The following is a 15,966-nucleotide window of genomic DNA, read 5'->3' as shown; positions in this document are numbered from 1 at the left end:
AATTATATAAATATGATAAAACCTATTATACTTTTTAAAAATTGTCAATAATAGACTAATGGTAAGAAAATAGTCAAAGATAATGATAATAATAAAATAGATTAATAATAATAATTAAAAAAATAGATTCAAACCATGTCAATAACATGAATATCTTGAGGTAAATATATAAAAAAATAGAGGTCATATATAGTCTTATTAAAAATTAGTGACCTAATCGTATTAAAAAAAAATATGTATTATATTATTCACTCATAAAAATGTGCAATAAATCGTGTAAGGAGGTTTCATAAAAACAGATACTACAGACTTTCCACTTTAAACGTCTAGATTTTCCCTTTATCCTGCTACTATGCCCCGATGGATGTCCCTTTTCAAATTCCTCCTATTTGCCTTCCATACTGACCATACCAACTTCAATGTTAGAACTGCTGCGATTTCAGCTCCATATCTGGTTTGAGATATTTGTTCTTTATCATTTATATTTTATTATTTATTATTACTATGTTCTTTGTTCTGCTCCATTTCCCTCTAATCGAGGATCGCCATATAATAATGTTGTATATTCTTATAATGTTTATGGGATTGCTTCCATCAAGAGTTCCATATAGCAGAACTCTAGGAATAGTTTACACGCTGCATGGGGTTGATTAACTCGAACTGACTGGATACTCATAATTACTTAATTTGATCTCTAAGTACAATAATAGAGAGTACCCAGTTGACGGATGACAACACTAGCTTCGCCTGTTCACTCTTAACTTTTGATTCTTAATAATCTACTACCGTTACAACTGTCAAATAACTGTCAAAGTGTTTGGACGCGTTTAAGAGTTCCTCGGAGAAATTTGTGTATTTAAGTAATTCTAAAGTTTTATTTTACTCGATTCCGATCTGTTGTGAAGTGCAGAAGTGTGTTTCAAGATATAATATAGTGTGTTTAGCCGATTTTCTTTGTTTTCCTTTATATTTTAAGTTCTGTTATTCTGTCAACTGCACTGTAAGTAGAAATTTTTTGTATACTTTTTGTTAAACGCCGTGCTCCGTCATGTCCGCGGGCAAAAATGGCATTTCTGGGAAAGATCCACCAGATCCTGGTGTAGAGGACATTGAATTTACAGATAGGAATGACATAATTATAACTACAAATGCTTTGCATATTAATTCTCAGGTTGACTACTAAAATAATATTAAAAACAGTATTGATACAAGCTTGCCATCGACTTCAGCTAAAACAAATATTCAAAAAAGTCAGGAATTTCATTCATCTAATCGATTTAGTTCTAATGATTTTGGTCCTTTTTTTATATTTGTTTAACCTATCAATTTAAAAATAGGTCGTTTGCATCCAATGAAACTTGGAGAGAAACTACTTTCGTTATCTAATTATGATAAAAATATTATTGAAATTGTTAGTGTAGGTAAAAATCGTATTAAAATCAAAGTAGATTCAGGTTCTGTTGCTAATAAGTTAGTTACTGAATATTTTTTTGAGAAAAATAATCTAATAGCATATATTCCAAATTATTTAACAGAAAAAAAAGGTCTCGTTCGTGGAGTAGATACTACTTTAAGTGAGAATGTACTGCTCAATACCATTAAGACTAATATATGACTAGAAGATTATAGAATGACTAGATTAGTTCAAAATAATGGTATATCTGAAAGAGTTCCTAGACAAATGGTAATTGTTAGCTTTGAGGGTAAATTAATTCCCCAGCATATTTACATCAATAAAGTTAGATGTCCGGTTAATATATATGTTAGTCTGGTTACGCAATGTTTTAATTGTCTTCGATATGGTCATTCAACAACCCAATGTAAGAAAAAAAAAAGATGTAAAAATGCGGTAATGGAGGTAAAATTGGTTGCCCCGATAAATGTAATGCATTTTGCGTTTATTGTAAAAATAATAACCACGAGTCAATTTTTAAAGAATGCCCCGAATACTTGAAACAAAAGAAAACTAAAGAAGCTATGGCTAACTTAAATATTTCGTTTAAAGAAGCTGAAAAAGCTATTGAAAATCCAAGTTACACCGACTTCCCTCCAATTAAAAGCTCTTTTTCTAAGCCTTCGAATTCTAGCACTGCTTACAAAAATAATAATACTCACAAGCATTTATCCTCCCCTACAGTTAGCCCCAAAAAAAAATTGTGATACAACTCCTCATTTTCCTCCTATTCGTAGAGAATACCAGACCAGCTTTTGTTTGGGATCTATATTTCAGTTTGGAAACCCTGAACCTCCTAATGAAATCATTAAGTTTATCAGTCTGCTCAGTGCTTCACTCAAAAATTTGAGTCAACAAAGTATCCAGGATTATTGTAATTCTTCCTCAAATATAGAATCATATCTTAAAATTTACGAAATTGAATTAGAAAATAAAATTAAAGATATTTTAGGTAACATTTTTACATAACTTTAATGGCTTCCAAAAGCATTAAAATTATTCAATGGAATATTCGTTCGCTAAATGCAAACAAATATTCTTTAAATCAATTACTTTTTGAAAAACGTTTTGATATAGCTCTTTTATCAGAAACTTGGATCAAACCATCTGATACTGTTTGCTTCAATAATTTTAATGTAGTTAATAAAAGTGGAAATAAGGGATATGGAGGAGTTGCCATAATTTTAGCAAATATCATTATTTATTAGCCCATTTCATTCGTTAACAATGTCAATCATAATCTCGAAGTTTGTGGTGTAAATATTAATATTAACCAAAAAATTTATTTTATTCTGAGTGTGTACCGTCCAGCAAAAGTTAGAGTAACAACTCAAGATTAAGTTAGTCTTTTTTCTCAAATTAACAATGATTGTATTATTACCGGAGATTTTATTGCTCACCATGGATTATGGGGATCCAATTTATGTTCCGTTGATGGTAATATACTAGTAGAAGCCTTAGATGTATTTCCTAATCTAGTTGTTGTAAATGACGGATCGGCTACTAGAGCTACTCCTCCAGGACGTATCAAATCGGTTGTAGATCTTACTATTATAAGCTCTAGTTTATGTTAAGCCTTTGACTGGACCGTTCTTCCAGATACCTATGGATTTGATCACTTTCCCATTAGATTTTCTGTACAGGATATGAAATTTGAAAACACAATTTTTACATCTTCAGTTAAGTGGTCGATGTCTAATACAAATTGGGAAAAAATTAGAGATTCTCTAGAGAGCATCTTCAGATATGAATCAAATACAAATAAAATCAATGAAATGATATTCTTTTTATTAGATTCTATTACTACTGCAGCCAACAAATCTTTTAAAATTATTAAACTCTCAGCCAAATCTTTCAAAATGCCACAATGGTGGGATGATGAATGTCCCACTGTTTCGAATGCGAGGAAAAATTCTTTTAAAATGTATAAATCCAATCTTACCCTTTTAAACTTTATTGAGTATAAGAGGAATGAAGCTATATGTAAACGCACTTTCCGCTCAAAAGCCAAATCTAGTTGGGCTTGATTTTGTTCCTCGCTTAGTAGGCAAACTTCACCCTCAGAGCTTTGGAAAAGGATAAACAAAATTCAAGGTAAGAAAAAGTACATCGTTAATGATGAAGACATAGTAGAAAGTCTTTTAACAAAAATCTCTTCGGATTATATCCATCTTCCAGTATTTATGCCAAGCATCTTCACTAATGATCAGTTTTTACTAACCTCCATTTTAGCTGACGAACTTGAAGCAAATATTGAGAGTTCTAAAAATACAGCTCCTGGTATTGACGGCATTAACTATAGCATGCTATTAAACCTGCCAGCAATTGCCATACCTTATCTGTGCAAACTATACAACAATATTTTACTTAAAGGAGACAACTGTGATTCTCCAAACAATGCTTGGTTATTCCTATACCCAAAGTAAACCCGCGCACTGCTCTAAGACCTATCTCTCTTATGTCTTGTTTGCTTAAAACATTTGAACGAATTATGAAAAGCAGATTAGAATGGTGGTGTGAAAACAAAAATATTTTCCCAGTGTGTCAATATGGCTTTCGTAGAAATAAAGGGACTATGGATTGTGTGTCTCAATTAACGACTGATATTCAGTTATCCTACTCAAATAATAATTATCTATCTGCCATATTTTTTGATATTTTAGGGGCTTATGATAACGTCAATTTAAATCTATTATTTGAAAAACTAAAGCACATAGGTATTCCACCTTTGTGTTCATATGTGTTAGTAAACTTATTTCTTAATAGACAGGTATTCATTCGATGTAATGATAGATTGATTGGCCCGAGAGTAGTGCATCAGGGTCTACCACAAGGCTCTGTCCTTAGCCCCTTGTTGTTTAATCTGTACACTATAGATCTTCACGGTATAGGCATTAAATGCAATATATTACAATATGCAGACGACTTCTGCTTTTACACTGTGAATAATTCATACCAACAAAGTATTAACTCAATAAAAACGATTATTTGTGACGCAAGAGAGTATTTCTTTAAACAAGAGTTTGAACTTACTACGAAGAAATCAGGTATTTTTTACGCGACATCGTTTACCAGTTATATCCAGTATTATGTTTAATAGCCTAACTCTGGCTTAGGTTAAAAAAAAAAACGAAAAAAAAAAGAAAAACAGAGAATAAAAAAAAAAAGAAAAAATAGAAAAAAATATATAAAAATAAAATTAAAAAAATATATATAAATAAAATATTCAAAAAAGAAAGTCGTATTAAAAAAAACATTCACAAAGAAGGCCTAAACCTCCGAGGTGTTGAACCGGGTTTATGTCTTAGCGCTGTGGAAAAAGATTACTATTTATTAGTATTTAGTATTGGTATTTAGTATTAGTATTTAGTATTAGTATTTAGTATTAGTATTTAGTATTAGTATTTAGTATTAGTATTTAGTATTAGTATTTAGTATTAGTATTTAGTATTAGTATTTAGTATTAGTATTTAGTATTAGTATTTAGTATTAGTATTTAGTATTAGTATTTAGTATTAGTATTTAGTATTAGTATTTAGTATTAGTATTTAGTATTAGTATTTAGTATTAGTATTTAGTATTAGTATTTAGTATTAGTATTTAGTATTAGTATTTAGTATTAGTATTTAGTATTAGTATTTAGTATTAGTATTTAGTATTAGTATTTAGTATTAGTATTTAGTATTAGTATTTAGTATTAGTATTTAGTATTAGTATTTAGTATTAGTATTTAGTATTAGTAATTAGTATTAGTATTTAGTATTAGTATTTAGTATTAGTATTTAGTATTAGTATTTAGTATTAGTTTTTAGTATAAGTATTTAGTATTAGTATTAGTATTTAGTATTAGTATTTAGTATTAGTATTTAGTATTAGTATTTAGTATTAGTATTTAGTATTAGTATTTAGTATTAGTATTTAGTATTAGTATTTAGTATTAGTATTTAGTATTAGTATTTAGTATTAGTATTTAGTATTAGTATTTAGTATTAGTATTTAGTATTAGTATTTAGTATTAGTATTTAGTATTAGTATTTAGTATTAGTATTTAGTATTAGTATTTAGTATTAGTATTTAGTATTAGTATTTAGTATTAGTATTTAGTATTAGTATTTAGTATTAGTATTTAGTATTAATATTTAGTATTAGTATTTAGTATTAGTATTTAGTATTAGTATTTAGTATTAGTATTTAGTATTAGTATTTAGTATTAGTATTTAGTATTAGTATTTAGTATTAGTATTTAGTATTAGTATTTAGTATTAGTATTTAGTATTAGTATTTAGTATTAGTATTTAGTATTAGTATTTAGTACTAGTATTTAGTATTAGTATTTAGTATTAGTATTTAGTATTAGTATTTAGTATTAGTATTTAGTATTAGTATTTAGTATTAGTATTTAGTATTAGTATTTAGTATTAGTATTTAGTATTAATATTTAGTATTAGTATTTAGTATTAGTATTTAGTATTAGTATTTAGTATTAGTATTTAGTATTAGTATTTAGTATTAGTATTTAGTATTAGTATTTAGTATTAGTATTTAGTATTAGTATTTAGTATTAGTATTTAGTATTAGTATTTAGTATTAGTATTTAGTACTAGTATTTAGTATTAGTATTTAGTATTAGTATTTAGTATTAGTATTTTGTATTAGTGTTTAGTATTAGCATTTTGTATTATTTGTATATTTTTTAAGTTGGATGGGGCCCCGAATGAAGAGTATAAATAGAGGTCAATTTAAAGTTTCCACTTCCTTTTTGTCTTTTTTTTTATTTTTATTTAACAATACCTATATATGTATGCGCATGCATAAGTGTGTATATGTGCGCATATGTATATAGTATCCGTATATTTAATATTTTCTTCTTCCTTAAGTGACATCTTCGTTCCGAATTTTGGCGATTATCAGGGCTATACGTATTTTCGAAACTGCTGACCGAAACAATTCGTTGCTGCTACAGCTATACCATTCCCGTAGATTCTTTAGCCAGGAGTTTCGTCTTCTTCCTATGGACCTTTTTCCTGCTATTTTCCCTTGCATAATTATTCGAAGCAGTTCATATCTTTCGCCTCTTGTAATGTGTCCCAAGTATTGCAGTTTTCGTTTTTTGATCGTAAATATGACTTCCTTTTCTTTATTCATTCTTCTCAAGACCTCGACATTTGTGACTCTCTCGGTCCATGATATTCTCAGGATTCTGCTATACATCCACAGTTCAAATGCCTCTAATTTTTTGGTATCAATCTTTTTTAACGTCCATGACTCCATTCCGTAGAACAGCACAGAAAGTACGTAACATCTCATCAGGCAAAGTTTCATTTCAAGGCTCAAATCTCTTCCGCAGAACACTCTCTCCATTTTAGTGAATATGGATCTGACTTTTTCTATTCTTATTTTGATTTCTGCTGAGCTATCGTTGTCTTCATTTATAAAAGTGCCTAAATTTTATATTTTAGCAAATAGTATTTATTGTGGCTAAATGGATCAATAATCCAAAGCCATTAAAAAAAAATACTACCGTTATTTTTCGGATATTTAACTCACGTGCGTTTTGTTTATGCATTTATGTTTCTAATATAATTTGTACACATTATTTAATAAGCTTTTGATTACATTTCAAATTTCACTAGGTCAGCGAGTATTCTAGTTACACCGATATTTTCAATGTCATAAACAATTTAGCAATACGCAATGAGTAATATTATTGAAAGGATTTTAAATTTTAAACTGAATTGGGTTACTTAGATCTGATTTCCGCATGCCTAATTAAATTCCGTTACCGTTTCATTAAGCAGCAGACTTTTGCAACTATAGATAGAAATACGAAACCAGTATTTTTATCAATGCATAAAATAATTTTTTTTTGCCTTCGTCAATTTCCTGCAGCTGAACAATACTCCTTGGCACAATTTTACAGTTTGATTTATGTGTAAAAGTTGTTGTAAATTGATTTTAAAATAATTCTTTGGCATGTCTAAGTGTTTGGAAAGACTCCTCAGCTAATTTTATTATCACTGGCCTTAATTGAGCAAAATTTTCTGGATAAAACATTACAGCCTCTAATCAAGTTCCCCATAGAGTAAAAATAGGTTTTGGTAAAAAAGAAAGATGTAGGAAATGCTTTCTATAATTCTTATAGGTGCCTTAAAAAAATACTTTTTTCATATTTAAAATTAAATTGTCAACAAGAGCAAATTTATTTCTAATTTTTTCTGCTACCCTATTTAAACCATGTGTAAAGCAAGTTGTATAAACTAAACGTGGTTATATTTTTTTAATGGTTTTCTACTTTAACCATGTAAGGTGCATCGTTTGAAAGCAAAAGCAATAATTGTGTTGCAAAAAGCTTAAAATTATTAATGCGTTGGTTTTAACCAAATGCTTGGAAACAATTAAATGCGATTTATAAGCTTACTTAATTTTAAGAGCTTAGGTTAAGAAATGTAAGATGCAACGGGCCAAAGAATCATTTGTTTCATCCACACATACATAAAAATAATTATCTTCAATATATAATTTTAATTTACTTAAGTAGTACCGCAGAGTATACAGAATCTACTTTGTTTCTTCTAAACCTTTTTTAACTTGGAATATAATATTTGCAGTATTTTTCCAGAATCATACGCAAATTTTGTTTGATAATTTGGAGAAAGGTATATTTCAGGTTAGTAATGCTTTGCAAAGATCGTGGTTTAATATCTCTTACTCACCTGATTTCAGATTAATTATTGTAAATACCTAGATATCGATTTTTTTCTTCCAATTCTAATTTATTTTTTTTTGCTTGTGTGTAAAGCACTTTTGCATTGCTAAACTATTAAAATTTTTTTTTGGCATGGTCTTTACAAAAAAAAAATTCTTTGCATGTTATCTTAATACTTTTTAGATCGAGGAGTATTTAAAACATTTAAATGTGTAACAAAATATCTTAACCCCTAACTGGTATGGCGGGGTCAATTTAGACCCAAAAAAATGGTTATTAAAATTCCAGAAAAAGGAGAACACCTGGCAACGCCGCCGTCCAGCTATTCGTCTGTGGCGTTGAGTACATTAGTTGAACGTAGTCGCTGCAGTTGACTTTGTACTTTGTTGAGTGTTAGACGTCGATAGGGTCAAAATTGACCCCGCCATACCTTAAAAAGGCCAATTGTCAGTGATTTAGTTTTAAATAAGTATGGCTAATTTAAGTCTCAGAACGAAAACCTTGACACAACAGGAGTTAGAAGACATAGCTGAACAGATTGGTGACAGCGATTTCGACATATCTGATGCAGAGACAATTGTTAATGAGCATAATACTATCTCTGAAGCTGGTGATCAAAGTGACACTGGAAATAATAACGATCAAATCTTAGGTACCGAATCGAGTAGTGAGGATGACAGTAGTGATAACGAACAGCAAAGTTACTATTACGGGAGAAATAGAAAAAAATGGTCAAAGCAAGCTCCTGCGTCGAGCCGAACGCGTGCAACAAATATCGTGTCACATGTACCAGGACTTGCTGGACCAGCACGAATAAACAAACCTATGACTCCTGCTGAAGCATTCCAACTGTTAGTTGATGATAAAATAATTGACCAGATTATTGAGAGAACCAACGAAAAATAACCAGTTTGCAAACAAATTATGGAGATAACGCTTCAGGATGCAGTACAATAAACCATGTTGACAAAATTGAAATGTTAGCATTTTTTGGTCTTCTGTATTTGGCAGGCGTGTTCAAATCAAACAATAAAGATATAAATTCTCTCTTTGCAACTGATGGTACTGGTCGTGATATATTCCATTCCGTAATGACAGCAAAAAGGTTTAGTTTTTTACTGACATCTTTGAGATTTGACGATCCGCAAACTAGAGACCAGCGTATTGTAAATAGCGACAAGCTGGCAGCAATTTCTGAAAATTTTCACCATTTTGTAAATAACTGTCAAACTAATTATTCGTGTGGAGAATACGTAACAGTGGATGAAATGCTCGTCGGTTTCCGTGGAAAATGTAAATTTAGACTGTATATAAAGAGTAAGCCTGAAAAATACGGACTCAAAATAATGTGACTGTGTGACGCCAGTACTCATTATCTAATCAATGCCTTTGTTTATACTGGAAAACAAGATGCAATACCTAATCCAAAAAAGCTATCCATACCAACACTAAATGTTCTTTCGCTCACTGCACCAATAGTAAATTCCAATCGCAATGTAACTGGTGACAACTGGTTTTCTTCACTAAAGCTTGTTGAAGAGCTACGCCGCTGTAAACTTACTTACGTTGGTACTATGTGGAAAAATAAAAGAGATTTGCCAACGGAGTTTTTACCGAATAATCAACGTCCGGTTTATTCATCTATTTTTAAATTGACTAAAGACGTGACCCTGGTGTCCTACGTACCGAAAAAAAAACGATCCGTTTGTCTAATGTCCAGTCTCCATCATAACAACAAAGTATTGGAGACAGCTAAGAAACTACCGGATATTATAGACTTTTACAACATTACCAAAGTTGGGGTGGATGTACTGGATCAAACTTGTGCCAACTACAAAGTAAGACGGCGTAATAGAAGATGGCCACAAGCTATTTGGTTTTGGATCATGGATGTTGCTGGTGTCAATGGACATGTTTTATATAACGTTGCTAATCCAGAATCTGGGTTGACACGGCAAAAATTCTTGATTTATTTAGGTAAACAGCTAATACACAATCACTTAGTTCGACGTGCTGTTATGGTAAATATTCCCAGAGAATTAAGAGAACTTATTCGTCGAGTTGGCCACATCCCGGTAGACGACCAAAACCAGGCAAGGCAAAGAGCTCCTGAACGTGGGAGATGTTATATTTGCCCACGTAATGATAATAAACAATCACTTAGATGTAATAAGTGTGAAAAACATATATGCAAAAACCATTGTGTTACATAAAATTTTTGTAGTAGGTGTAATATTGAGTAATTATCATCATGGTCATACTTGTTTGTTAAATTTTTTGTATATAATTAAATATTTCTCATTTGGTTTTTGATCCTTTATTTAAACAATATTTAATAAGAATTTATTATTTTTTGAAAATACACGTGTGTTTTTTCGTTATTTTTTGAGATTTTTCACTTGGAGTGGTTTTTTTACAGTTTACAGCTGATCGTTCAAGGGAAAATAGACAGCAGAAGGGGTTCAGGGAGGAGAAGACACTCGTGGCTCCAAAACTCGCGGCAATGGTTCGGATTGTCATCTGTTGAACTATTCAGATCTGCCGTAAACAAAGTCAGAATAGCCATGTTGATTGCCAACGTTCGGAACGGACAAGGCACATGAACAAGAAGAAGAAATGTTTTTTAAGTCAACCCCATATATTTCTTTTTAGCAGTAAGTGATATAGAATTTTTTGGTTTATGCAGTGTTATAATCATTAATATAATACTTTTTTATTATAATTTGCTTAATTTTTTGTTTATTTACACAAAAAAATCCAAAGGTCAAATATGACTCCGCCATACCTTATATGTATTTTTTTCTTGCCATATCAGTTAAGGGTTAATAGTGACAAATATATATTTTAAAAATTTCTTCTTCTTTTTATGTAAATATGACTGTCTGATTTTCAAGACTGTCTCCAGTAAGTTGTCATTCCATTGTTTTCGTAGTCTTCCTACTGCCGTCGTCTTCCTATTGGGGAACCGTCTCTTACCGTCTTTACTACTCTATTTGTTGTCATTCCGCTTATACGATCGTTCCATTCGACTTTTTTAAAAGTGCTGAAAGTGTTCTTATCCCTACTGTTTTTAATATCCATTTTATTCTCTTTGTGTCAGGTCATGTTTCTTCCATGTATGTTATTATTGGTATGATGAGTGTTTAATAAATTTTGCTTTTCATTTTATTTCCGATATTTTTATTTCTCCATATTGTTTCATTCAGGCAACCTGCCGTTCTGTTTACTTAATTTACTTGGTCTTTCAGTTCGGTTTCTAGCTTTCCCTAGTTAGATAATGTGATGCCTAGATATTTTTTAAACTCCATTACTTCTTTTATTATCTGATCTTCCAATTTCAATTTAAATTTAACCAAATTTGCTGTTATAACCATGCATTTAGTTTTTTTTTAAGAAATGTTAAATTAAATTAAATTTTCTGGAGGTAAATCATCTTCAATTTGAGAGAGTAGTAGTATTGCATCTTCTGCATAGGAGATTATTTTAAGCTGTTTTTCTCCCATTTGGTATCCTTATTCAATTCTTACTTTTTTATTATTTTATCCAGAAACAGGTTGCACAATAGAGGTCTCAGGGAATCTTCCTATCTTATCCTATTTTCAGCATCAATAGTGTCAGTTAGTTCTTCTTCTACTTTTACTTTTATTGTGTTGTTTTGGTAAATATTTTCGATCGTTTTGATTATTCCTGAAGTATCTCTATTGTGTACATTAGGTAAATAACAACATTTAATTTGATCCTGTCAAATGCCATCTTAAGGCCCGCAAGACATAGAGATAGCGGTTTATTGTTTTCTAATGATTTCTTTTGCACTTGCCTCATTATAAATATAACATCGGTGCAGGATGTTTCCGACCTAAAATTTGGTTGTTCTTCAGCTAGTGTTATAATTTCATCCAGTTTATTTTTTCTTACTTTGGTTGTTAATTTTAGTGTTGTGTTTAATATTTTAATTTCTTTGTTATTATTCCGAGTCCTATTTGTCTTCCCTTTTGAAGAGAGGTATTTGTATACTTGATCTTCATTCATGAGAAATTGTGTTTTATTCCATTATTATTTTTTGGATTAGTTTTAGTTAGCTGTTTGGTCAGATCTGGTTTTTTGTACTTTAGGAGTTCTTTCGGTATTCTATGCTCTTCTGGTGATTTTCTGTTCTTTAATTCCTTTAATACTTCCTTTACCTCTTCCTTCTCAATATTTATTTTATCGTTTTCCGTTACCTATAGTGTTAGTTGTCTGCTCATGTTTCCTTCTAAATGTTAAACCATTAAGACGACTGTCATATAATCTAAAACACAATAGTAGACCCCAATAGGCTAACTTTTGGTAAAATTCTTACTGTCTATTTTCAAGTATTTATTTTAGAATTGTTAATGGATTAAGACAAAAATATAATTAGTTTGGAAATATCAGGTACGAAGGTATTTTAATAATCAATCAACAAATAAATTAGTTTGGAAAACCTATTATGTGAACTTTTTTTAAATGTACCCGTATATGTAAAATTCATAAACAAAATACAAAAATATTCAAATGCATACGCATTTGCACATTTGCATATTTGCCTGAGTCTGGTGATAACCATTATGAAGAAATAATAACTGAAATATGTTTCTATTATTTTGTGTGTTACTAGCACTATTTGTTATTTAGTACTATTTTTATTTTTAGCTTTTTTTTATTCACTTTTGAAAATTTCTATTATAATAACGTATTATTAATATTGTGGGTTGTGGGTGCTGACTAACGTAGGTTGTATTTTCACTACAAACTGAAAAGTAAAAAATATTTTTGGAATTGAAATCGTTTTTATTCGTGTTAGAGTGTATGTTCCATAAATCAATGTAGACTTGATACACAACACACATGTAAAAAGGAACGGCATGTATCAAATTTGTTATGGCAACGTAAGAAGAAGAAATTAATATAATAAAAGTATACACTTTAATAAAAGAGAGTCCCCACTAATATTTTGGACTTTTTTTAGTAGCATATAAAAAACTTACAAGTACTCAAAAAATGCAGCTGCCTAATAAAAATAAAAATAAATCTAGGCCTATTCGTTTTTACCAACAATTTTATTTGTAGCAATAAATTCATAACATCTGTTTTGAACCAACTTCTGCAATGAACGTAACTTACCTAATCTTATATTAACAAACTGTCGATCACAGAATAAAATCAGAAACGATTTTTTTTTTATTTAAATTTCTATATAACTTTTAAGCATACTTATTAAGCTATATTATTAATAAAAAAAATTTAAAAGTTTCCTATTTGTTATCTATTGAACTTTAAAACAATAAAATTAATAAAATTTGGCCAGCATGTGTGCTATATTCTTTGCCTGTGGCAATCTCTTAGCCGAACAGCAAAGTGTTTTTTAAGTTCCTAAAAAACTACACTTTATATCTATAACATACAAACACACGAATAGTCATATTTTAGAACAGATTTTCTGTCCATTTATTTATTGTGGATAACTTACAAACCCACTAATCGATTTAAATAAATAATGCCAAAAAAAAATAGTACTAACCTGAAGAAAGTAATACGGTCGCATACGTGATTGCCACATATTTGTATCCTAAGTAGGTAGCAATATAATGCAATAACATAGGTATCATGCCAACACCCGATAAATGGTGCAGAATTAAGAGAAATGACATCATGAAGAACGATTTCATCCAACCGGTGGAACCCAGAAAAGACAATATTTTTATGTTCTGTATATAAATTAACTCTGTACGGCTATTTCCTTCTTTAAGTTTAGTTGGATCTATCCTATCCTCCGATATATGAATCTTTTGTTTTCGTAGGTAATAATATGGAGATTCAATGCCAATGAAAACAAACAGTATAAAAAACACAATAGATAAAACTATGGTAACGATATTGTAAACAAGATACGTAGAATATACTGCAATGGAGTTGTAAACCAGTACTCCAATTACAGAGCTTATTGTCATCATTGATCCCAGTACACCTCTTGAAGATGGTTTTGCAACTTCGGCTATATAAATAGGTAATACTACATTGGTACCACCTACAGCAATTCCAGCTATTACTCTACCTATGCATGCAACATGTATTGATTTTGCAAACTGAAATACAGTAAAAGCAATTGCATATGGCATGGCAATAGATAACAAAGTTAATTTTCTTCCTATTAATTCTGCGGCTACACTAAATATGATTGTACCTGCAACAATTCCCGCTGGGAGTAAAGCATTGAGAATATTAACATAATATACATCAAGAAATGTAATTTTTTCCAGCATTTGGATTCCTACTACAATCCAAAGAGTAGATGCAGAAGACAAGATCATTAGAATGCATCCTGAAATAAAAAATAAGTCATTACACTTATAAAACAACTGAAAATGTATTTATTATGTTTCAAAAATATCCCGGTTTTAAATTTTTTTATAACAACTTAAATGATATAAATTACAAGAATACTTTTAAATATTTAAGTTTTATATACTTTTATTAGTTTAAAAAAAAAACAGCGTTCAAATTAAGCTTTTTTGTTCAAAATTATCCGATCAAAATCGTATTCAGAAACTCTCTTTCTTTGTTTAAACGATGTAGAACTACTATTAGGCACTCTGTCTATCCACCATATTCTCAAAATTCGGTGGTACGTCCACATCTCGAAAGCCTCAATTTTGTTACACATTGTTTCAGTAAAAACCCATTTCATATAGCAAAATGCTAAATATTCTTCTGAGACTACTTTTTGTGGCATGTTTAAACAATTTATTATTTTTATTAAAAATAAGTCACAATTTTGCTTAAAAAAATGTATATTTTAATGTTTTAATTTCCATTTTGGAAACTGTTTTCAAAATATAAAACATTATTAAATTAAATAAATTTTGTTTTTGTTACTTGGTAAAAAAAGTCTTCTAATAAGATAGATTGGCCACACTAAAAAAACAATTTGTCAATATTATTTATGACACACACATAAACAGGTTGTTGTTTTCTAGGAAACTTCATATGCGGAAGCCAAAGAACGAAATCGGTAGGTACCAGATGCCAACTGATCAAGGTGCATACGTGTAATGAAACACTATCTCGTTTTTGGTCAGGTAACAATATATCACCCTAAATAAAACAAACAGCAAAAAAGGTTGTCGACATTTACTTGCCCATTGTATAGACTTCAAAGTAGACTACATCAAGGTTTTTTATAAGTTATATATAATTAGAAAAGAGAAATATAAAGCAGAAGATATAAACACAGAATGGGAGACGATCAACAAATCAATAGAAGAAGGTGCAAATATGCAGGTAGGTAAAAGTCAGAATAACACAAAAAATGGATGGCATAACCAAGAATGTAGAGAAAAAATAGAAAAAAGTGCAAGCCAGAAATGGTAAATGGCTAAAAACAGATAAAGAGGAAGACAAATAAGAGTATGAAAAATTAGGAAAGAATGCTAAGAAAGTGATAGGGCAAAATAAAAGAAGATGAATAGATGAAAAAATTCAGGAAATCGAGCAGTAAAAAACAAACAGAAATACAAAAAATTTTTACAAAAAGATAAAAGAACAAAACAAAAAATACAAAGGCAAAACGAACTAAATAAAAAATAGAAAGGGAACAGTAATAATAGTGGATCAAGTATACAAGCAAGTATGGAGGGATTACTATATAGAGCTCTTGACGGAGGAAACAATAGGAGAAGAAATGCATAACGAGAAGGAAACGGTGCTCGAAGAAGAAGGAGACGAAGTAGATGAAGTAAACATCGAAATTTTAAAAGAACCAACATCAGAGGAATTTGATGAAGTCATA

General features: G+C 30.0%; 1 protein-coding gene across 2 annotated transcripts in view; it reads right to left on the bottom strand.

The window, feature by feature from the left end:
* The window catches only part of LOC140442692 (facilitated trehalose transporter Tret1-like), a 32,236-nt gene that overhangs the window by 3,738 nt on the left and 12,532 nt on the right, over nucleotides 1-15,966 (bottom strand). Inside the window, exons 2-3 of one of the 2 annotated variants that reach the window (XM_072533683.1) lie at nucleotides 13,699-14,499; nucleotides 2,124-2,356 (exon numbers count right to left, since the gene is read on the bottom strand). In XM_072533683.1, coding sequence (XP_072389784.1) covers nucleotides 2,292-2,356; nucleotides 13,699-14,499 — 866 coding nt within the window. In that variant the 3' untranslated portion in view covers nucleotides 2,124-2,291. Of the gene's footprint in view, nucleotides 1-2,123; nucleotides 2,357-13,698; nucleotides 14,500-15,966 lie in introns of those variants that run through there. The other variant, XM_072533682.1, reaches the window with a different exon arrangement.

Source organism: Diabrotica undecimpunctata, chromosome 6 (assembly GCF_040954645.1).
Source record: "Diabrotica undecimpunctata isolate CICGRU chromosome 6, icDiaUnde3, whole genome shotgun sequence".
Taxonomy (NCBI): Eukaryota; Metazoa; Arthropoda; class Insecta; order Coleoptera; family Chrysomelidae; genus Diabrotica; species Diabrotica undecimpunctata.
Note: the sequence above shows the minus strand (reverse complement) of the source record. Positions and strands in the feature narration are given on the sequence as shown.